The sequence below is a fragment of the Xenopus tropicalis genome, chromosome 1, assembly GCF_000004195.4.
Source record: "Xenopus tropicalis strain Nigerian chromosome 1, UCB_Xtro_10.0, whole genome shotgun sequence".
Lineage (NCBI taxonomy): Eukaryota > Metazoa > Chordata > Amphibia > Anura > Pipidae > Xenopus > Xenopus tropicalis.
In genome coordinates, this window is record NC_030677.2 from 26,710,972 (window position 1) to 26,735,349 (window position 24,378).

General features: G+C 39.4%; 1 protein-coding gene across 1 annotated transcript in view; it reads right to left on the reverse strand.

The window, feature by feature from the left end:
* wdr1 (WD repeat domain 1) overlaps positions 1-23,494 on the reverse strand; it is a 28,937-nt gene extending 5,443 nt beyond the window's left edge. The window contains exons 1-11 of the mRNA NM_001006780.1: positions 23,355-23,494; positions 22,405-22,526; positions 17,981-18,071; positions 17,098-17,245; positions 14,632-14,812; positions 4,820-4,897; positions 4,200-4,280; positions 3,783-4,016; positions 2,475-2,562; positions 903-1,059; positions 236-323 (exon numbers count right to left, since the gene is read on the reverse strand). Of these exons, the coding sequence (NP_001006781.1) occupies positions 236-323; positions 903-1,059; positions 2,475-2,562; positions 3,783-4,016; positions 4,200-4,280; positions 4,820-4,897; positions 14,632-14,812; positions 17,098-17,245; positions 17,981-18,071; positions 22,405-22,526; positions 23,355-23,370 (1,284 nt within the window). The 5' untranslated portion in view covers positions 23,371-23,494. The remainder of the gene's footprint in view (positions 1-235; positions 324-902; positions 1,060-2,474; positions 2,563-3,782; positions 4,017-4,199; positions 4,281-4,819; positions 4,898-14,631; positions 14,813-17,097; positions 17,246-17,980; positions 18,072-22,404; positions 22,527-23,354) is intronic.
* Positions 23,495-24,378: the final 884 nt, after the last annotated feature.

Below are 24,378 nucleotides of genomic sequence, written 5' to 3' on the forward strand. Positions count from 1 at the left end.
GACGGAATTGGGCAATCTTGTTATAGAAATGTAAGAAATTATTTTTTTTCACTAGGGGTGCCAAAAAGTTAGGCATCCCCGAGTAATATAGGATCGCTACTATTACATTACTACAGGTATGGGATCTGTTATCCAGAATGTTCAGGACCTCAGTTCCTTCCGGATAAGGGACGTTTCTGTAGTTTGGATCTCCATGCTTTCATTTAAACATACCGGAAAGTGTAAGGATACATACCTGCCCAATGCATAATGTTACAACATATCCACCAGAACCAACAGCAACACATTTAGGTTGAACGTCCATTTTAACAGATTCCGAAGAACTAAAAAGAAAAAAAAAAAAAAGGATCACCAAATGCAAGGGATGCAATTATTAATCAACGTGTAATATGTACACATGCTGCATGTGTTTTCTTGGCAAATAAGTTAAGGGGAGACTGCAAGGTTTTATTCTGCCATTTATATTAAAAGTCACCGAGATGTTCCAAGGCCTTAAAAAGTACCTGGTCACAGGCCCAATGTTTTTATACAGATCATGGAACTCCAAGGTGACTTCTAATGTCCATATATTTTACAGGGGGTACATTAGTTATTAATTTAATAAACAAATTACAGTGAATCGTGATACATTATATTACTAAGCACCAATTATAACTAATGGAATCTCTATGCATTGATATTATGACATAATTACAGGATATTCATGGATTTTGTGTAAGCATGTATATGTGAATGTGTGTGTGTGTGTGTTCCTAAAAATTATATCACAATAAATGTTGTTTGGTTATGCCATTGGTTATAAAGGGTTCTTAATAATGTGACCTCGGCAATGTATGCCAGGGATGGTTATTAGAGCTATTTCCACCCCCCCCCCCTTCTTTTCAGGTATATTAGAAACACACCTGTAATCTTTGCTGGTCAGACTGGTATAGCGCACAGTATCGTCCATACTGCAAGTGATCAGCTGATTGGAGCTGTCCAGGTCCATCCTAGAAACTTGGTTGGTATGGCCTTTACCAGTGAATGTGTCATTCTCCCCTGTCTCAGCATCCCAATAATGTATATTGTACTATTAAGGAAAACATTCTGTTTGTGATTACAACATAAACGATTCATGTCTAACCCTTTCCTTGCCATAGCTCCCTCGCCTGTATACAGTATATTATCTTATAGCCCCAAAATGTACAATCCCCTGAGCTGGCACAATGCTTCTTTTGTGTTAGCCCTACAGATTCCATGAAAGGGTTAATGAAGCAGTGTAATGTTGGGGCACAAAAAGGGGGACAAGGCTGTTAGCATTAGAAGCTGTAACTGACAGTTTGGGAAGGGACAGCCAGGTTGGCAACACAGTCAGGTTTGGGAACTTCAAGTAACAATTACAGGTATGGGACCAGTTATCCAGAATGCTCGGGACCTGGGGTCTTCCGGATAAAGGATCTTTCCGTAGTTTGGATCTCCATGATTTAAGTTTACTAAAAAATCATTTGAACATTAAATAAACCCAATAAGATTGTTTTGCACCCAATAAGGATTAATTACATCTTAAATTTGGATCAAGTACAAGTTACTTTTTCAATATTACAGAGAAAAAAGAAATCATTTTAAACAAATGATTCTAATTTTTAGAAATGGAGTCTATGGAAGCTGGCCTTTCCGTAATTTGGAACTTTCTGGATAATTGGTTTCTGGATAAGGGATCCTCTACCTGTACTTACAAAAGCAGTTATCAGGGAAAAATTATCAGCATGCCCTATAAGGAACTTTTAATGTACATTTATATTTTGAAGTGTAGTTTTTTTTTAGTATCAGTATCACTTTAATACAAAAAAAAAAAAAAAAAAATCTTTAAACCTGTGTGTGCCAATTAGGAACTTCTGCAGAAGTCTTTATTCCTTGGGGAAAAACCATGTCATATTTACCTAGCAACAGCAGTTTTTAAATTAAGTAATGGTTGGTTAATGTTTCATCTGACACTAATGGAAGCAAAACAGAGTAGTAATTCAATTGTGGGATGAGGATCCTTTGTCTATAAACTGCTCTAGAAAAATCAATGCTCATTTTCCAATATACAGTGACCAAAATGGTTAAGCCAGAGCACTTCTAGCCTGGAGAACTTCATACGAGACATTGCTTTAATTGGCGTCACCATCTCCTCAAACCAATTTCATGCACACTGGGGCTCATTTATCAACACATTTGTCAACACTGGGCAAATTTGCCCGTGAGCAGTAACCCATAGCAACCAATCGATTGGTTCAGCCAACTGCAGGTAGAACAATGAATGCAACATTTTGACTGGTTGCCATGCATTACTGCCCATGGGAAAAATTGGCCAGTGTTGATAAATTGCCTGTTTGAGTACAGGTATAGGACCAGTTATCCAGAATGCTCAGGACCAAGGTTACTCCGGATACTCCAGTATTAGACAGTAACTCCCTTTATGTAAGTAATGTTAGCTGCCAGAAAAAGGATATTGATGTGTCCATCATGACTTCCTGTATAAATGGTAGAGCGGCCATCACTATTATGTACAGTCATACACTGTATTGACTTGTTGTGCCCCTGCAAACAGAAAAGGAGAAAGATGATTTCCTGAGATAAACTTTTTATGATGTACCTCAGCAGAGTGCTAACCAGAGGAACGCCAATAACCAATTACCCTTCTCTGCTCACTAACTTCATTTTACAAGCACAGCAACATTACAAAACTTCAAATGGCTTTAATTTCACCACATTCACAGTTTAAAACTGCCAATATCATGAAAAGTAAATGAGGAGTGCCGAGTAATCTTACATTTTTTATTTCATAATAGTTCGACTTCTATAGAAGCTAGCCAGGTATTAGCTGCAAAATGTTTAAATTCTTTTTTTTTTTTCTACGGATAGACATTGAAAATGTGAGGTCAGGAAACTCAAATTCAAAAATAAATGATTTCATTTTTATGTCAGAAAAACCTCAAATCACAGCAACAGATTTATCAAAATGTGAGATTAGAGCTCACCGCAAAAAAAAAAAAAAAAAAAATTCAACCACTTTCTATTCATTCCAATGGGATTTCTAGAAACATTTAAAATCAGGTGAAAGTTAGAGGAGTTCACCATTTGATAAATACACTTTTTAAAATTCCATAGGAATGTATAGAAAGTGGGTGAATTTTTTTCTGTGGTAAGCTCTAATCTCACATTTTGATATATCTGCCCCATAGTGCTGTGGGATTCTCAGGAGTACAAGAATTCTTACATTTATAGTAATAATTTGCCCACTGGAGACCATACTTAAAAAGGGGCAAATTTGTTTTTAAGCATTTATACCTGTATTTCTCTCAAGGGAGAAAAATTCACATACATAGTAACATAGTAAATTAGGTTGGAAAAAAAAAAATATGTCCATCATGTTCAACCATAATGCCTATATATAACCTGCCTAACTACTAGTTGATCCAGAGGAAGGCAAAAACCCCCATCTGAAGCCTCTCTAATTTGCCGCAGAGGGGAAAAAATTCCTTCCTGACTCCAAGATGGCAATCAGACCAGTCCCTGGATCAACTTGTACTAAGAGCTCTCTCCCCTACCCCTGTATTCCCTCACTTGTACCGAGAGCTCTCTCCCCTACCCCTGTATTCCCTCACTTGTACCGAGAGCTCTCTCCCCTACCCCTGTATTCCCTCACTTGTACCGAGAGCTCTCTCCCCTACCCCTGTATTCCCTCACTTGTACCGAGAGCTATCTCCCATAACCCTGTATTCCTCCAGCCAGTATAAATACTGCTTGTTGTACTATACCTTAATTACACGTAATGGCCTGGAAGGATTATTTTTGTCCAGATAATTGATGTAACCGGAAAGTGAAACAGACAGCAAGTAGTCCTTTTGCCACAAACAGCCCAACTGCTGGTCCAATACTTCTGTGCCAAGATGAAATGTAGTGACTGCAGAATTAGCAGCAACGTCCCAGATCTTTGCCGTTTTGTCACCAGATGCAGAAAGCAGTTGGGTGCTGTCAGCACTCCAGCTAACCTGCAATACAAAGACTGCACAAGTCAGTACAATTTTACATGAATACCTTGAAAAAAAAAAAAAAACCTGACTCTGGATAGAGCACTGTAAACAAACCCAGGAACCTGTTATCTTCACATGGATAACTTCTCACAATAACAAGATCAGAGATGTAAAGAATTAAATGCTGAAATGTGCACGTACCGCATAAATGCCACCATCGTGTGCTTTACTTCCTCCAAGATTGCCAACCTTTTCGCCGGTCTTCCCATCATAAAGGAAAATCTAACAATAAAAAAAAAAATGAAAAAAAGTTGGTTGTCTTTATTCAAGTTCCAATAAAATTAGATGTTTTATTTGATACTCGGATGGTGGTCTAGTGAATGTGCACCCATTAGGACTGGATGCTGGGAGAGAGGCCTGAAATGCTGGGATTTATGATTACTAATGGCGGCTTCTCAAACATGGCAATGGGAAGGAGAGTGAATAAAGGCACTTCATGCTATTTTTTTTTTAGGGAACGAAAACGCATTATTTAAATACAAATACATTTTTGCAACAATAATAAAATGCAAAAAGTAGCCCTATTTGAAATAAATAACAAAACCATTTTATGTTTTTTATAGGACAGGACATGGTGCAAAATCAGGGAAATGCATAATGCATTATGTCTTGTAGCGACCACAAAACAATGGTGTAAGGAGGGAGGAAAGTTAAAATTAGGGCATGTAAAACTGATCTTACTGTACAAATATAATGCCATGAGACTGCAGTATCGGTGCTACATATATTCTGCCTTGTTTTCAAATTTATAAACAACGTACCTGCCCATCAGCACCAGCAGAGGCAAGTCTACTTCCATCTGGAGAGAATCGGACACAATTTACAAACCGACTGTGGTCCTGTTTAAAAGAAATTAAATCTATTAAAATGTTTACTATCAATGCGGGGGGGGGGGATTATCCAATACACCTACAAAAGATCAATGACAAAATCACTGGAGGTGACAATTAGTTAGGCAGTCCCATCGAATTAGTCTCTTACCTGTAACCCAAGAACTCTGTCTCAGGGTAGCTTTCTGCAACAGGTCTGGCCTGGGATCAAAATAGGCCCTGCCATTTCTAATACACAGAGGCCCAAACAGCCCCCACCAGTTCACTAAATAATGACCGACTGTGGCATCGTTAGCAGCCAGGAACCACAGATTGCCAGTCTGGGCCCGTTCTGCAGGGAGGGCCACCTCCATCTTTTCCCAGACTCTTAGATATACTGCAAGTACCTTAGCCATGCTCGCTTGCACACTATAGAACTTATGTGTAATATAGCTTTTTATAGGCAGGATAAGTTGCAGATTTCAAGCAGTTTATCAAAACACTTTCCTGAGCTAGACGCTTCAGACATTAGAGATTGGAGCGCTTCACTGAAGACACCATATGCAAATGGTATTAAAAACAGGCAATCAATATTTGTATTTAAAACATCCTTTGTTTGCCAGAGGCCAATATCAAGACTTAAGAGGATGGTAATGATGCATGGGTGGCACCATTCACTCCCTGTAACTAGAGCAGCTCCATCCAGCACAATGGGCATACTTAAGGGCTCTGGCACATGGGGGAGATTAGTCGCCCGCGATAAAACTCCCTGTTCGCGGGCGACTAATCTCCCCCGTGTGCCAGAGCCCTAAAGGAACAGCTTTAAAGTAATAAAAATATAATGCACTGTTGCCCTGCACTGGTAAAACTGGTGTGTTTGCTACAGTAACACTACTATAATTTATATAATAAGCTGCTGTGTAGCCACGGGGGCAGCCATTCAAGCTGGAAAAAAGGAGAAAAGGCACAGGTTACATAGCAGATAACAGTTAAAACACTATTGTATTCTACAGAACTTATCTGTTATCTGCTATGTAACCTGTGCCTTTTCTCCTTTGAATGGCTGCCTCCATGGCTACATAGCAACTTATATATAAATTATAGTAGACTTCCTGAAGTAAACACACAACTTTTACCAGTGCAGGGCAGCAGCACATTATATTTTAGTTACTTTTATACACTTTCATTTTTTGGTGTTACTGTTCCTTTAATCCTTAAATGTTGAAACCTCACACTATTACAAAAAGAAAAAAAAAAAAAAAAAAGGCACCATGAATAAATTCTGCAATGGAAACAAGATGGCAGGCATACACTATTCTATTTATTCTAAATGTCTGTTATTCTTCCCCTATTTTTTTAACTACCAAAAGGGTACAACATTGCAGCTTAGGAAACGCATCCAAGACTCACATCTAAATCAAACACACAGCTCTGCTTGAAATTTTGTTAAAATTTTCTATATATTTTTAAATGAATGTGACCTAAAACATCATCTGATTTTCAATTAAGTCCTAAAAGCAGACGGAGACCTAGTTAAAACAAATAAATATAAAACCAAACATAATGATTTTTGTTTTATTTTAAACAATGATCTAATAACATATCTGCTTGTGGCAAAAATAAGTGATTGGTGCTCTCAGTATTTGGTGTGACCCCCTTGTACAACTGCAGTAACTGTTGATCACACTTGGCGGAATTCGAGCCTATTCCTCTATACAGAACAGCTTCAGCTCTTGGATGTTGGTGGGTTTCCTCACATGAATCATTCGATTTAGGTCTTTCCACAACATATCAATTGGATTAAGATCAGGACTTTGACTTGCCCATTCCAGAACATTCACTTTATTTTTCTTTAACCATTCTTTGGTAAAATGACTTGTGTGTTTGGGGTCACTGTCTTGCTGCAGGACCCACTGGGGGTCTTTTATAAACATTTGCACCTGGGCAGTAACTCACAACAACTAATCAGATGATTGCTTTCAGTGTTCAACCTGCAGCTGACTAGAAAAATCTAAGCACTGATTGGTTGCTATGGGTTACTGCCCAGATGCAAATTTGCCTACTGTTTATAAATGAACCCAACTGTCTCGGGATTCAGTTCACGGACAGAATTCTTTAGAATTCATTGTTCTATAAATGATGGCAAGCCGTCCAGGCAGAGATGCAGCAAAACAGGCCCAAACTAGAACACTCCCACCACCATCTTCCACAGATTGGATAAGTGTCTTATGCTGGAATGCAGCATATTTCTTTCTCCAAATGTAATGCTCCTCATTTAAGCCAAAAAGTTCTATTTTGGCCTCATGCGTCCACAAAACATTCTTCACGGATCCTTCTGGTATGTCCACAAGATCTTTACCAAACTGTAGACGGTCAGCAATATTTTGGTGGGAGAGCAGTGGCTTTCTCCTTGCTACCAAGCCATACACACCATTGCTGCTCAGTGTTCTCCTGATGGTGGACATCAGTATTGGCCAATGTGAGACAGGCCTTCAGCTGCTTAGAGGTTACCCTGGGTTCCTTTGTAACGTCTCAAACTAATAGACGCTGTGCAGTTGGAGTAATCTTTGATGGTCAATCTCTTCTGTGTTGGGTAACAATGATCTAGAATTTCCTACATTTGTACACAGTCTGACTGGCGATTGGTGGAGTCCAAACTCTTTAGAGACTGTCTTGTAATATCCTCTAGTTTTATGGGCATCAACAACTGTTTTTTTTTTTTTAGGACCTCCATTGTTCCAGCCATGATACCCATCCACAAATGTGTTGTATGTCTGATCAGGCTTTGCTGGATCTCACTCACACCTGATTGTCGTCCCATTAACTGAAAACACCAGACTCAGATTTCACCTTCAAATTATATGATAATCCTTCACTTACTTTTGCCACACACAAATAAGTTATTGGAAAAAAAAGCAACGTAAGGCTAGGCTTATAGAGGAATCAAACAAAGACAGTTTAATGAATACACATGCCTGAAAGTTTTCTAAGTAAAATAGTTATCAGCCAAACATCATTTCAGTTGGTCAAGTTTCCATTCAGTATTGAGTCCCTCGTCACCTACAAAACAGATTATTGGACTGAATCCAAAATTACTCTGTGATGAAAACAAACTAAATGTATGATATGCTACTAGATCCTTCAGTGGCAGGTGATTCGTTCCTTAGGAAACAGAAAAGAAGCCCAAAAATATTCCAGAGCTGTAAAATGTGTAACCAACTGCTTATATACACAGCAATGAGCAAAGCACAAGCTTTAGTCATTTTATACAGGGATGGGATCCTTTATCTGGAAACTGGTTATCCAGAAAGCTCCGAATTACGGAAAGCCCACCTTCCATAGACTCCATTTTAACTAAATAATTTAGAATTTTAAAACAGATTTCTTTTTTCTCTCTAGTAATAAAACAGTACCTTGTACTTGATCCCAACTAAGATATAAATAATCCTTATTGGATGCAAAACAATCCTATTGGGTTTATTTAATGTTTTAATTGTTCTTTAGTAAACTTAAGGTATGGAGATCCGAATTACAGAAAGACTCCTTATCCGGAATACCCTTGGTCCCAAGCATTCTGGATAATGGGTCCTATACCTGTACTGGAAAACACTGGCATAAACAATACATTACACATACAGGTATGTCATCCATTCTCTCAAAAGCTAGGGACCTGGGGTAATTTTAGATGAAGGGTTTCCAGATAAATAAACTCAATAGGATTGTTTTGCCTCCAATAAGGATTAATTTTATCTTAGTTGGGATCATTTGGGTGCAGGCACATGTAGGAGGCGTAGGGCGGAATTTAATATCCGCCCTACACCTCAACTGGCATTAGCCTAATATCTAAGGCTAACCCACAGTAACTGGTCAGCTCAATGAAACCCAAATCATTCTGCAGATGAGCTATCAGAACACCGATTTAGCAACCTGTAACAGCGAGAGTAAAAACAGTTCTCTAAATACCCACTGAATGACACCATTTAAACGGGAATAAGGCAATATACATATTGGGTTTTAAATATGAAAGGAAAAGATCTAAATAATTCAGTAGGTATGATGTGAAAAAAAACAAACAAATGAATTAAAAAAAAAACAAACAAAAAAATAGGCCAGCCACTGTATGACCAAGAGAACAGTTAATAGGTGTCGAATCAATAAACTTACATCTAAAAGTAAATCCTCCAGAAATCTTTTACATATTCTATATTCTCAAGATTCAGAAGCAGTTAACATAAAAAGTCAATTGCATTTTTTAATTTGATTGAAGTTCACTTATTTTCAGCCAAGTAAGAAAGCACAAACACATGCAGTGCATTACAAAGACACGATTAATTCTGCTCATTTAACCCTTTCCCTGCCAACAACGTACGGCGTACGTTGTTGCAGGGAAAGAGCTTATCTGCCAACAACGTGCGCCGTACGTTGTTTGGCAGATAAGCATTCTCTCTGCAGAAGCGGCATGTGCCGCTTCGGCAGAGAGCTTTTAAGCATGACAGCCCCCTGGGCAACGAGCCAGGGGGGCTGTCAGGCCGGCCCTGCAACGCGATCGTCGCAGGGCCCCCCCCCCCCAAGCAGCGTCTGCTGCTCTTACCTGCCGGCTCCCTTCTGCTTCCTGCTTCCTGCTTCCTCTCACGCCCACGCGTGTTCACGCGAGATGGAGGACAGGACTGCAGCACCAGGACCAGGCAAGCTTCAGGACAGGTAAGGGTGATTATTCTTTGCATTTATACACATTTATACACACTTATACACACTTACATACATTTACACACACATACAGCATACAATTTTGCATTTATTTTTTTTTTTGGTTTTTTTTTTTTGTTTTGCACACATATACACCTATATAGACTTTTATACACCTATACACACTAATATACACACTTACACACTGTCACACAACTTTTACACATGTACACACATGTATACACAAATATTTTTTATTTATTTATTTATTTTTTTAATTTTTTTTTTACCACTTTGTTTTTAGTTTCTTTTTCTTAAAAACTGTTTTTATGACAGCGTGACTATTGGATCAGATATTCTGACCACTAATTACACTGTTGTGTGACTTATTTTGTTGTTTCACTAATTTGCACAATTTTTGTGGTTTTATTGCATTTTTATACCTGTATTAGTATTCCTGATCTGTTTTTAGCGTAGCTTTGCCAGGTGTAACTTTGGTGTAGAAAAATAACTTTACCTATTTTGAATTCCTCAGAATGTGTACTTTCCAAAAATATATGGTTTCCTGGGGGTCTCTGTATAGTTTGGGGGTTTTACGACACATAATGCGTTGACAGGGGGCTCTGTGTGCAAAAGCTGAGTTGGCAGGCTAGAAATGCATGTGCGCTATTTTCATTTTGGGGTCAGTGAATACCACAGACTTTGGTATATCTATGCATATTGGGCATCAAACTGTTCAGTAGACCATAGGTGTTCCTATTTGGGGTGACTTGCCTTTGTACGCAAAAAATTGTGTGAGATAAATGCGGCAAACTGCAACATTTTTAGGCGATTTTCTGAAATGTCATAAAAACCAATAAGTGTAGGAAAGCTTTGCAGATTGGTACTTTGGTGTAGAAAGGACTCTTTACCCTTGTTGGATATATCAGAATGTGTACTTTCCAAAACTATATGGTTTCCTGGGGGTCTCTGTATAGTTTGGGGGTGTTACAGCAGATAATATGCTGAGAGGGGGCTCTTATGCAAAAGCTGAGTTGGCAGGCAAGAAATCCATATGCGCTATTTTCATTTTGGGGTCAGTACACACCACAGACTTTGGTATATCTATGCATATTGGGCATCAAACTGTTCAGTAGACCTCTGGTGTTCCTATTGGGGGTGATTTGCCATTGTACTCAAGATATTGTGCGAGATAAATGTGGCAAACTGCAACATTTTTAGGCGATTTTCTGAAATGTCATAAAAACCACTAACTTTAGAAAAGCTTTGCGGCTTGGTACTTTGGTGTAGAAAGGACTCTTTACCCATGTTGGATTTGTCAGAATGTGTAATTTCCAAAAATATATGGTTTTCTGGGTTTTTCTGTATAGTTTGGGGGTGTTACTGCACATAATACACTGACAGGGGGCTCTGTGTGCAAAAGCTGGGTTGGCAGGCGAGAAATCCATATACGCTATTTTCATTTTTGGGTCAGTACATACCACAGACTTTGGTATATCTATGCATATTGGGCATCAAACTGTTCAGTAGACCTCTGGTGTTCCTATTGGGGGTGATTTGCCATTGTACGCAAGATATTGTGTGAGATAAATGCGGCAAACTGCAACATTTTTAGGCGATTTTCTGAAATATCACAAAAATCAGCAAACTTAGGAAACCTTTGCGGCTTGGTACTTTGGAGTAGAAAGACATGGGTACCCATTATAGATTCGAGGGAATGTGTACTTTACAAAAATATATGGCTTTCTGGGGTGAGTGTACTTTTTTGTAGCATTATCCCACATAAAGGATGTAAATGTGTTGATTTTCTGAAATGACGCATCATATGGGGGTATGTTCCCATTGGGGCCCCTACATGCCACATACTTAGGTAAACCTATACAAACTGGGCATCAAACTGTTCAGTGGACCACTGGCATTCAAAATCAGGGTGTTTTATCTTGGTACCTAATGCTATGTGGGAGATAAGATGCTGCAAAGTGGAAGCTTTCAGCGGATTTTTGGAAATGTCATCAAAATTGCTAACTTTAGAAATGCTTTGCGGCTTGGTACTTTGGTGTAGAAAGACATGGGTACCCATTTTAGATTCGGGGGAATGTGCACTTTCCAAAAATATATGGCTTTCTGGGGTGAGCGTACTTTTTTGTAGCATTATCCCACATATAATGATGTAAATGTGTTGATTTTGCAGGAGCTGAAATGACAGAAATGATAGATCATATCTGGGTATGTTCCCATTGGGGCCCCTACATGCCACATACTTAGGTAAACCTATACATATTTGGCATCAAACTGTTCAGTGGACCCCTGGCATTCAAATTTAGGGTGTTTTATCTTGGTACCTAATGCTATGTGGGAGATAAGGTGCTGGAAACTGGAAGCTTTGAAGGGATTTTTGGAAATGTCATCAAAATTGCTAACTTTAGAAAAGCTGTGCGGCTTGGTACTTTGGAGTAGAAAGACACGGGTACCCATTTTAGATTCGGGGGAATGTGTACTTTCCAAAAATATATGACTTTCTGGGGTGAGCGTACTTTTTACTAGCTTCATCCCACATATAATGATGTAAATGTGTTGATTTTGCAGGAGCTGAAATGACAGAAATGATAGATCATATGGGGGTATGTTCACATTGGGGCCCCTACATGCCACATACTTATGTCAACCTATACATATTTGGCATCAAACTGTTCAGTGGACCCCTGGCATTCAAATTTAGGGTGTTTTATCTTGGTACCTAATGCTATGTGGGAGATAAGGTGCTGGAAACTGGAAGCTTTGAAGGGATTTTTTGAAATTTCATCAAAATTGCAAACTTTAGAAATGTTTTGCGGCTTGGTACTTTGGAGTAGAAAGACACGGGTACCCATTTTAGATTCGGGGGAATGTGTACTTTCCAAAAATATATGACTTTCTGGGGTGAGCGTACTTTTTACTAGCTTTATCCCACATATAATGATGTAAATGTGTTGATTTTGCAGGAGCTGAAATGACAGAAATGATAGATCATATGGGGGTATGTTCACATTGGGGCCCCTACATGCCACATACTTATGTCAACCTATACATATTGGGCATCAAACTGTTCAGTGGACCCCTGGCGTTCATATTTAGGGTGTTTTATTTGGTTACTTTATGACCTGTAGGAGATAAGATACTATAGACTCGAAGCTTTGAAGCGATTTTTTAAAAACTTCAAAAATTTTGATAAAAACCTATAACTTTAGGAAAGCATTGTGACTTGATAGTTTGGAGTAGACAGACAATTGTGCCTATTCTGAATTCCCCAGAATCTGTTCTTTCCAGAAATGTGTAATTTTCTGGGATAAACCTTCTGTGAGTGGAAGTTTTGGCCTTGAAATCTAAAGTATGCAGCTATGTGAAGCAGTGCTTTGGAAATTTGGTAGTGTACTGCTGGGAGTTTTTGACCTATACAAGGGAGAAATCTCCATAAAACTATATATATTTGGTATTGGCACGTTCAGGAGACATGGGACATTCCAAATCAGTTGTATTTTTGTGCATAAAATAATTTTTGTTTCTGGTATATGTGTTTATATTATGGAAAATATGATTTTTTTAAAAAATTTAGACATATAGAAGCCTATATCTTGTTACAGAATTGGAATTACACCAAAATTCTACCATATTTTGAAAGCTTAGTTTGTCCTGAAAAAAACAATATATTGTTTTCCTGGGTAAACTAAAAGTACCCCAGAGGAAAGGCCCCTAAAGTGAAACAGTGCAAAATGTTCAAAAACTGTCTGGCAATACAAGTTCCGCTTTGACCAAAACGGCTGGCAGTGAAAGGGTTAAGGGGACAACCTATACAGCAATTTATTTAAACAGAAGTTGAAAAAATTAGTAATTTCCAGCCAGATGCCCTATCTTAATAAATAGTCAAAGCTTTACCAAACAGGAGACTGCATATTGCCTACTATGTCTGTCAGGACAAAAATAATGTTACAGTCAATGAATGCCTACTTTAGCAACAACCAAAACTACATGTCTAGTAGGAAAAACCACATGCTAAACAATCAGTTATTGCTGCAGAGGCTGGTACAAACATTTGAAATCAAACTACAGTAACAGACTAAAGGTGGCCATACACAGGCAGATTTCAGATGCTAATTTGGGTCCTCCAGACTGATTCTGCAGCTTATCTGCCTGTGTATGGCCACCCCCGACGGACCTACCTGACCGATATCTGGGCTAAAATTGGACAGTTTGGTTTCCAACATGAGATAGGGGACCACATTGGCTAGATTATGTGGTCCTCCGTCCGATGGCCTATATACCTGCCATTTTAATAGGTGGTCATATTGGGAGATGATTCGCTCTGCCAAACAAGCGGATCGCACTGTATATGGCCATCTTAATAAAAATCTGTTGATTGGATTATTACTTTTTTTTTTTTTTTTTAAATAACACAATAGACTGGATAATCAATCTGCAATTGGCTGAGAAAATTTTACATTTATATTTCAGTCCTTGGAGTTTCTGCACTCTAATGCTAAAAATGTATATATAGCAGGGTGCACAGCCAAATTTGATATGCACAAAAAAAATATTTCACAACTAGCATACCCTATAAAAATAGTCACAACTTTAATGTGAACACATTGCACAAAATTAGTCCAACGTTTCGGTCCTAAACAGGACCTTTCTCCTGTTAAAGACTGAAACATTGGACTAATTTTGTGCAATGTGTTCGCAATAAAGTTTTTTTTAAATTTGATTTTTTTTTTTTTTTAAATATAGGGTGTGCCAGTCGAGAAATATTTATATAATTTTTATTTTATTTTTTTTGCTGAAAAGCATGAAAAATAGGGGGTACGAAGTAGGTCATTTCCTATTAGCTCTATGAGGTAGGTACAAATACAACTAGCATAATAAATAAATTGCAAACAAACCAGGCTGAATTTCAAACTCACAGCTTAACCCTAGTCTGTGGGTGTGAAATAGGCAGTCACGAAATAAAGTTTTTAGAATCTTCATTAAATACATAAATACAGTGGTCAGCAAAAGAAAAAAAAAAATCTAGCAAGCATGGAGATAAACCGGGGTCATAAACTTACAGCCATTGTAAACTTGAATTTGAAAGGTGGCCCTTCAAAGAAAGCGCAGCAGTTGTCATCACTGCCAGTCACTAGACGGTACGGCCTTGTCTGTTTGATGTCCACAGAGTTGATGACTTTGATGTTGCCACTAATTTCTCCAACTGAGGAGCCAGTGTCCCAAAGAAAGACAGAGCCAAACCTATATAACATAGGAGAAAGAGTTCTTACAACAATGCTTAATGAGGAGTTTCAAAAGACAAAGCAGAAGGCTGACTATTGAACTATTAATATCCTCATATTTTACAACAGAAGGTACAAGGGGCATCATTTAGCACCGTTGATAAAGTATATATTGTACATTATACATTGCAGTGTACTATATACTATAAGAAACCACAGTGCACTTTGCCCCCATCCCTAACCCAGTAAACAAATAACCAGAAATGCGCATGTCCACTATCTTACACCAAAACCAAGTGTATTAATAATGTAGTTGTCCTACTTTGCTACTATACCAGTCTCTACTCTCCTAGGAAGGCTTTCTACTAAATTGTTGATGAGGATTTCTTCCATTTAGGTACAAGAGCATTGGTGACAATGGGTACTGATGTTGGGTTCTCCAGCCTAGTGCACAGTTGGGTACAGGCCAGTCAAATTTTTGCAGTCCCATTTCAACAAACCAAACCGGTTCCCTTAATACCTTGCTTTACACACAGGGGCGTTATTGTGCTGAAACAGGAAACAGCCTTTCCCAGACTTTTAAAGTAGGAAGCACAGAACAGCCAAGAATGTCATTGTGTGTTGTAGAGTTAATGTCTGATTTTACGGAAATGAGGGGCCATAGCCAATCACAAGATTGTGGCCCCAGAAATGTTTTTTCTTCACCACACCACAGTCCAAATTATGGATTCAGGCTGGCAGCTTTGTCCCTGCAATTAGCAAACCCAGCTTTATCTTACAGGCTGCCTGATGGTGAAGCTTGATTTATCACAACAAAGACTGCTTTTCCTGGCTTCATCCTTTAGGGCTCTGGCACACGGGGAGATTAGTCGCCCGCGGCAAAACTCCCTGTTCGCGGGCGACTAATCTCCCCGAGTTGCCTTCCCCCCGGCGAACATGTAAGTCGCCGGCGGGATGGCAGACGCGGCGGCGCGATTTGCGCGAAATCACGCCGCCGCGTCTGCCATCCCGCCGGCGACTTACATGTTCGCCGGTGGGATGGCAGGGGGAAGGCAACTCGGGGAGATTAGTCGCCCGCGAGCAGGGAGTTTTGCCGCGGGCGACTAATCTCCCCGTGTGCCAGAGCCCTTATACCACTTCAGCAGACACTGCAGACATTGATAGCGAGGCATCTGTGTGGATGCTTACCATGCTTAGCTGATGTTGCTTCCAGAAATAGTAAGTATTTTCTATACAGGGCTTTAGCATTTGGCAGCCCCTTTGCTGTGTGTCTTCGTCTTCCTAGCTAAACAGTTGTTTTTTCTAGATGTTTTTCTGTCACAAATCACTTTACTTGCTTTTTATCCCTAGCAGAGCAGAATTTCAGTGACCTGACTCTTTGGTAAGGGTGTCCTATAATGGTACTACATTAAAAGAAGTTCTGAATTGAAAGTAATTGTCTGCCCCACCTCTATGCCTAAGGCATAGAGGTGGGGCAGGAATATATGATTGACAGCTGGGATTTTTAAATGCTTTTATAATGGGTATGAAAGCTTTAATATACAGCTTTTTATTCCTGGGTGACAGGTTCACTTTAACTACCCGAGTTAGCGAGTGTGGATTATAGCCAATTCCACTAATTAAAGGGGGCTTCGAAGGTACTTTTGGCATTATAGCGTACCTCTCATCTGTCTGTATCTCAGTTGGAGTTGGATTGCCCTGATTAGTGGGCAGGCAGACAGCAGATCAGGAAATGGGTGTGGCTGGAGCAATTAACTTGTGTCCCAAATCAGGAGGTATATATAATATTGTAAAATAACATTCATTCAGAAATGGCATTTCTTTGTTAATTATGAACAGACAGGAACTGTGTACAATACTATTATCACCCTGTACCCTGAGTGTAATGGTCTTTCCACTTGCCAACAGTTTCTATTCATTCTGTATGAGGATTGAACTAAATATCTATATTAGTTGCATTCGAACTACACCAAAGTGTTCTGTTAAAACACACAAATTATTCCACTGGACCAAAGATATCATCTCTTCCATACTATACTATGCGAGCTAAATAAAAATATTTGGGTACTACAAAAAAAAAATTTAAATAAAACAGAAGCTTCAAAAAAGAACCTGTAATACAACACAATCCCCCATATGTAATAAAAAACACTAAGTCTGTCCAGGAGCAGTAAGCCACAGCAACCAATAAAATGTTTACTTTTAAACAGACTAGTAAAGTCTACCGGCTTGCTGTGGGTTACTGCTCCTGGAAAAACTTATTACATAACCCCCTATTAGTCTGCAGATTGCACATCAACTTACTTTTCCCGGCCTTCACCCACCACAGCGATTCTCTTGCTATCCTCAGTCCAAGCGATATCTTTAATCTTTCCTGCAAATGGCTGGTACTCATATTTTAGCAAGTGCTCTTTCTGGGTTGTGTCCCAGATCCTCAGCTTTCCAGAAGTGTCTAAAACAGATAAAAAAAGAAACACATTTTACTATTATACCTGTGTTAAATGTGTACTCATGGTAATTTATTTGTGTAATACAGTCTAAAATATACTAGTAACAATAACTAGTATTTATGATCCTAATGGCACAAGTGTTCTGCCAATGCTAATAACTACCTGTTATAAAAAAAACTATGTATGTGATTGCCCAGGTTTAACTTTGTAGCAGTTATAACAATCAGCAGATGTCTCAAAGGACATTAGCATCGAAAAATATAGTTTCTGCCTGTACAAGAAGATTGCATCTCCCAGTCCATCCCCCATATGTAATAATAGGCACTAAGTTTGCCCAGGAGCAGTAACCCATAACAACCAACAGGACGTGTGCTTTTAAACAGGTCATTGGTTGCTATGGGTTACTGCTCCAGGACAAAGTTATTGACATTTTTATTACATAACCCCACAACAGTACTACACAGAGGGCAATATTTGCTGCCAACTTGGCCACTTAACACAAAGTCAGCAACTTACTGGCCTCTGCGCCATGCCAAAATAACGTCTATCTGATTTTACATCTGTGGCTTCTAAGATGTAAACATTAATATGAATTGGTTTATGGATTCTGTAAAGGTTTAGTGAGTTATAGTAGTAATGTTAGAGTTAAAGCTTGCATGCCAGGCAACAATGCCAGGTAACAATGCCAGGCTCCCATTCTGTCTGAAAATGATGCAATGAGAGCAGAAATACTATACCTCCAGATGCAATGTAGAATCCACTGGGAGCATAACGGGCAACAACAACTGGATGGGCATGCTCAGTGTATATATCAGCAATAGCTGGGTTCTGAAATATAAAAGCACAAGTATAAATGTAACCCACTCTAATAACTTAATTGTTTCCATAAATGATTTGTATTTCACCTATTACATGCAACTGAATTCATTGGTTTAGATTTAAAATCAAGACTTTAAGCTTGTTTAGAGACTATACAGATTTGCAGCAGTCAACTAATCAGCAATTGGCTTTCTTTAGCCTACTGTAGGTAAAACTCTGATCAGTTGCTATGGGTACTTATGCAAATTTGCTGGCTGTTAGTAAATGAGCCAGCGAGTCAAATGTCCAAATTTCCATGTCAAGCTTATCCATGGATTAAGAACACTGGGGAGCAGAATATGGAGATGGAGATATGAGACACCAGCTAGGGGCAGCTCCCTGAGTCTGGAAGCTCAAATTCACATTTTCACATATTGTTAAAGGAGTTATTTACCATTACATTTACTTTTAGTATCATTTAGACAGTGGTATTCAAAGACAACATGCAATGCTTTAAATTTTTTTATGGTTTTTGAATTATTTATATTTCTGTACACCAGATCTTCAGTTTGGCATTTCAACACCTATCTAATCGTTTGCATCCAATTTACCCTAGCAACCAGGCAGAGCTTTCAATTACAGACTGGAATATAAATAAAAGAGGGCCTAAATAGAAAGATAATCAATACAACGTGATAGATTTTTTTGGTTGCTGGGGTCAGTGACTTCCATTTAAAAGCTGTAACGAAGCAGACAAATACAAACCATTTAAAAAAGTATTAAAAATCATATATGGGCAGCTAATATAGACAGCTCAGTGCAAAAAAAAGGGAAAGGTTGCGCACATTTAGTCATAGCAACTAATCAGCATCTATTGTATAATCCTAGTTTGTTGCTTTTGAGAAGACTTGCGACAAACCTGTTATTACGTTCACTAGTAACAAATCCCCAGCACTCATAGCAAGTGTGAAAATGTTACTGTAGTGATACCATGTCTGAATAAATTTGGTTATTATATAATGTATACTATTAACCCTTTGTGTGGCTGCATCTCTTCAATGTTCAATGCTGGTGCCCATGTGTTACCAGTAAACATGTGGCATAGATCATAGAGAGTCAAACCCAGCATAGAAACTTCCATCACTTCCATGTCGATTCTACAGCGAGAGGTACTAGTGTTAGGCTCCCTATCTCTGAATGTCTGTCTGTATACCCCGACCTGGCATTTATATTCCCTGTGCCATGCACTCAAGCCATTATTTAGTGACTTCAGAGGGTTTGGAAATTTAAAGCAAAACTGTTGTGGATAAAGTTGCTTGAGCTGTATCATTCATTTCCTATTTTACCGTAACTACTTCCTCAATACTTAGATTAGACATTAACCATTTGCAACCAGCTCACAACCCACTTATATCAGACTTATTTGCTGTCAATATATAATTAAGACAATCCCCCTAAATTTGTTCCCTCACTCTGGTTTCCTCCCACACACCAAAACCCATACAGGGTGTATAAATGTGATAGTGAACTTAGATTGTAAGCTCCACTGGGGCAGGGAGAACCGAGAATGATGGATCCCTTGATCCCCCAAAAATGAGGCAGATAAAGCAATCATATGGAGTGTCTGCGTATGGTTTTTCAGATATGCAGAGAATCTTTATTTTGTGTATGCTCAAGGGACACAATCCCCAAAGTCTAGTCTGTGTTTAGCAACAAAGGTCTGGAGTTAAGAAGCTTTTGCCCAAAACAGGGAAGCACAAATGCTGAGAATTCTAAGCACAGCTGCACAAACTGAGCATATAAGGCTTCCAACTAATCTGAAGCACTTTAATGATACGGTTATCAGTTCCTTATGAAGAGACTGTTGCAAAGGATAACCATGGAGAGTGAATAATAAAGGATAACAAAGCAAAGAGAAAATTGTTTCTGCACGCTGAAACAAAAAAAAAAAATATATATTAAATTTTGATTACATTAAATAAACGGCTATTTTAAGCTAATGAAGCACCACTTGCCTACCCCTTCCTATTCTCTCCCTAACTAGTTTCAGGTTTTCAAACAAAGTAGCCAAAGCTATTTAACAGACCTGTAAAGCATGCAAGGATGCCTTCTGCTACATTTGTTCCAAGGGACAGTACCAGTGTTGCAGAGGGGCTGCCCTAAAAATATTTCTATATTGCATTGTTTTATTATATATATATATATATTTTCTTTACATGTCCTATAAATTAAAAAAAAAAAAAAACAACTTGGTGGAAGTCAGGAGAATGCAAAGTAGGCACGGCTTTGTTTGATCAGAAAAATATCTTGTTGCCACAAAAGCAAGATCATTGCTGAAAACAACTTGGCAATTCAGTTTCCTCTCACAGTAGGGAATAGTTAAGCTTGAATATTCCACTGCTGGAGGCTCTGTGGGATACTGTCCTAATTATCAGCTTCCAATAGGCAAGATTAGGATGCCATTAATGCTAGGGAAAACAGGGCTACTAAATGAATGGATCAGAATGACAACATGCCCTGACCATGATTGCCGTGACCTGCTTTTCAAACACTGCTTTACACATGAAAATGAAGCAGACATGTCAAATGGATTAGAAAGAGAAGGGCAGGGATGGAATATTCCATCTTAGATTATTCTGCTGGATCTGAATTACAGGCCACAAACAAGAAATCAGTAAAACACCAAATAAGGAACACAGATTCACTCCAGCATGAGAAATACAGACTTTCCTTTACAGTTTATGAGTCAGCTTAAAAACACATACACACAGTCAGGGAGTGGCACTGAGTCATTAAAGTCCAGAAGACTGCAAACACCAGGGCCTTGGAAACACACCTTTTAACCAACACTCTAGGCTACAGATTAGTTAGGTTATTTCTGATTAGGTATTTCTGATTTTTGATGAAAAAGCACAATGTGCTTTATTTAAAGTATAACCAGAAATACTGAAAGTCTAAGAGAGAATCCTGCTTCCACCAACAGAGATTCCAAACATGCAAAAACATGCACAGAAATGTTACGAGAAAGCAGTTTTTTTTACTGGAAAGTCCAGTTGAAATGCTATGCAAAGTCTCAACACACAAAAGCTGTTTCCCTATACAGATTCATAACATCAGGGCCATAATTATAATGGAGCCTTAAAGAGATCTATTTTTTTTTTAGCTATTGAGCACCTAGGGAAATTTAGACTGCACGTGTCTCCTGTGAAGCTGCAAGAACAAACTATACATACAAATTACTGTACAAATGTTCAGAAAGTGTCCATGAAAGGCAACTCACAGCTCTGCTCATCAATGTCAGCAGGAAGTGATCCGCTTTGGGTCAGGTTCCGTATGCCACTGCCCAGAGTGTATGTACCCACAAACAAAATAATATGAATTATTCTGATTCATATTTGTGGGTTTGCACTTAAGGGACAGAGACAGCAAGTGCAGAAAGCCAGTCCTTGGTCTATTATTATCTGTGTTCAGCGTTTGTCTCAGTTAGCTCAGTTAGCTCAGTAACCTGCCCCCATGGCTACAGAGCAGCTTATTTATATAAACTAGGAGTAGTGTTTCTGAAGCAAACACACAACTTTAACCAGTGCAGAGCAGCAGTACATTTAATTACTTTAAAACACTTGTTTTGGTGTTACTGTTCCTTTAATGCAGGGGTCCCCAACCACCAGGCCGTGGGCCACGTTGCAACGGGCCACCTCTGATTCCAGCAGTTGTTACACAGTGGCGCATAGAAGACATGCATAACGCTGCATATAACATGACGACGCACATAACTGTATAATGCAACAGTGCACATAACACCACAATGTCACGTCATACTGTGATTGTCTGTGTGATCTACTGCTGTAATTGAAATGTGACCCCCTCTTAACGGAAAACCGGTCTGTGGTGCAAAAAAGGTTAGGGACTGCTTTAATGCATAAAGAAAAGTTGTGTTGAAGAGTCTGAGCAATGATGATGTATATTTTAGACCAAGTTTAGCCATCTTTAATAACTCTCCATGTGTCCACATGAGTGTGCATGGTCACGTGACGCTGCCATGTATGGTCACCTGATGCAAAACATTGGGACTCCCCCTTCACCGGTCTCTACAGGAATTAATAAGCAGCTACATCTACTAAGCATAAAATGTGTGAAAAGGTTACAGCGTGCTGAAAAAGAAATCACAGAAGCTCACTCTCTTTAAAGCAGATGTATAATGGCAAAAAGCTGTGGCTAGATCAGGCCAGGTCAATAAAAATGTGGGGAAATCGTTTCTTAAAAACATTAACAAGCCTAACACATCCTTGCTCTGAGAGAGACCTTTCATAGTTCTATGTTTAGCAAATGACAGTGTGAGGGGCAATGCCAGGCAAGGACTTACCTCAATATTCCTGATGATGACACTTTTTCCATTGGTGTACAGAAAGTTATTTCCCTTTGGGTCTCCAGTGATAATTTTTGCCACCCCTCTCTCCACCTGTGGGAGACTGGCGAACACTTTCTCTAAAATAAAAAAAAAAAAGTAATATAATACATGCATATCAATGCCAGGCTGGTGATTCACATTCTGCTAGTTAACATTTGACTATATCCAATACATTTCTAATGTGCTCTACAAACCCCCATCACAGGTGTCCTGGAAAGAGGCTGGAAGCTGAGGGATCTAAAAAGGAATTGTAAGTAGGCGGCTGACATGCAGCAGAATAATAAGAGAAAAGAGAACAGGAGGAGTCTATGGTAGATAAAAAGGTAGCTGCACAACCCTCATATTTATAAAGGGTACTGGACCCCCCTACACACTTCCCAGGGGGCTTGCTTCTACAGAACACTGGTCTATGTGTGGGCAGATAAATATGGTGCAGTCAGTGTGTCTCCGGCATACAGATCACAACAGATCAGAGGTGCTGCCCAAATAATACATGCACATTACCAGTAGCAATGGGCAAAACAAACATATCCAATGCTGGGGGCTTTACAGCAGGCCCTATATACAACTCCCAGCAGTGATTTTTATTGTTGTGGTTGCAATGCTGGCAGAAGGCAGGTGAGACATCCTGGAATCATTTAGCCCTGCTGCAAAAGCAAAGGGTTTCCCTGCTAAGGCAATAAGGAAGTAAAAGGCTTTCCTGTATATATAACCCCAGCCTCACAATATTACACCCCCTCACCCACATAGGTCTATAGCAGATAACAGGCTAGTGTTCCTATGCATCAGGTGAGCAAGGTGATTCCAGGCACATTACTGACTACAGTCCAGGTATATACACTGACCCTCTGACTACAACTCCCAGCATCCCCTGCCAGCCCTATTTAAATAAGAAAGGCACTTACTTAGCTCGTAAGGCATTTTTTCTCAGCCGGTGGTGTCCTGTACGGGGTAGCTGTGTGCAGGCAGGCAGTGACCAAGCCCCACGGTATGGAAATATATATGTTTGAATGTATGTATTTATGGGAGTGTGTGGATGTGGCTGCTCTCCCTCCTCTCTGCAGTGCACACCCGGAAGCCAGGCACCGAGCTGAAAGATACGACGTCTCCCTGTGGCTTTGACCATATATGGTCACCAATCAGCGCTCTTCTTCTGCGGCTCCGCCCCCTTCTCCCTTGCCAGCGAGAAAACAAGCCCCGGCTCTGTCAAAGAAGTCAAAGCCAATGGCAGGGAGTGGCGCGACTGCTCTCGGTAGCGGCCATGTTTGTTTAGGGTGACATAACTCCGCCCCTTGCTGTCTCATTTCTTAGCTAAACATAAAGTCCCAAGTGATGTACAGTGTATGTGACAGTTCATTCATTTCCCTTAGAGATTTAGAAAATATGCCCGCGTTAAAGATGGCCGGCGGGTTGTCGTGTGGTTCTGTGACAGAAGGCGGAGCTTGCAGGGAGGCGTATGTGCGTGTGACAGGAGGAGGCTGGGCGGGAAGCCCCCTTCATTCCCTGGCTAGAAGCTAGGGTACAGTCGCTCCTAAAGAATTATTCATGTGTCACTAAGTCCAATCCTAGTGACAAGTAAGTTATACTGAGAAACTGATGTAACTACTGGGACGTTTGTGGAGCAGTGCACTAAAATTACACCAACTACCAAAAACTGAGCACATACTAAAGAGTAAATTTATTTAAAGACAATTAGGAATATGATATAAAAGTAAGGCGTAGCTACAAATAGCGACCAATCAGCTATTTGCTCTCAAACAGGTAAACTGTAAATTCTACTTGTTGATTGGTTGATATAACTGACTTGCACTATTATAGCTTCATAGGTTATTACTAAATGGGCTGTTAAAATATTGTCATAATCTATCATTTTTATGGTCAGGTTTAGGGTGCTTCACTCATGAGGAAATGTGGAAATATGGTTGCCAC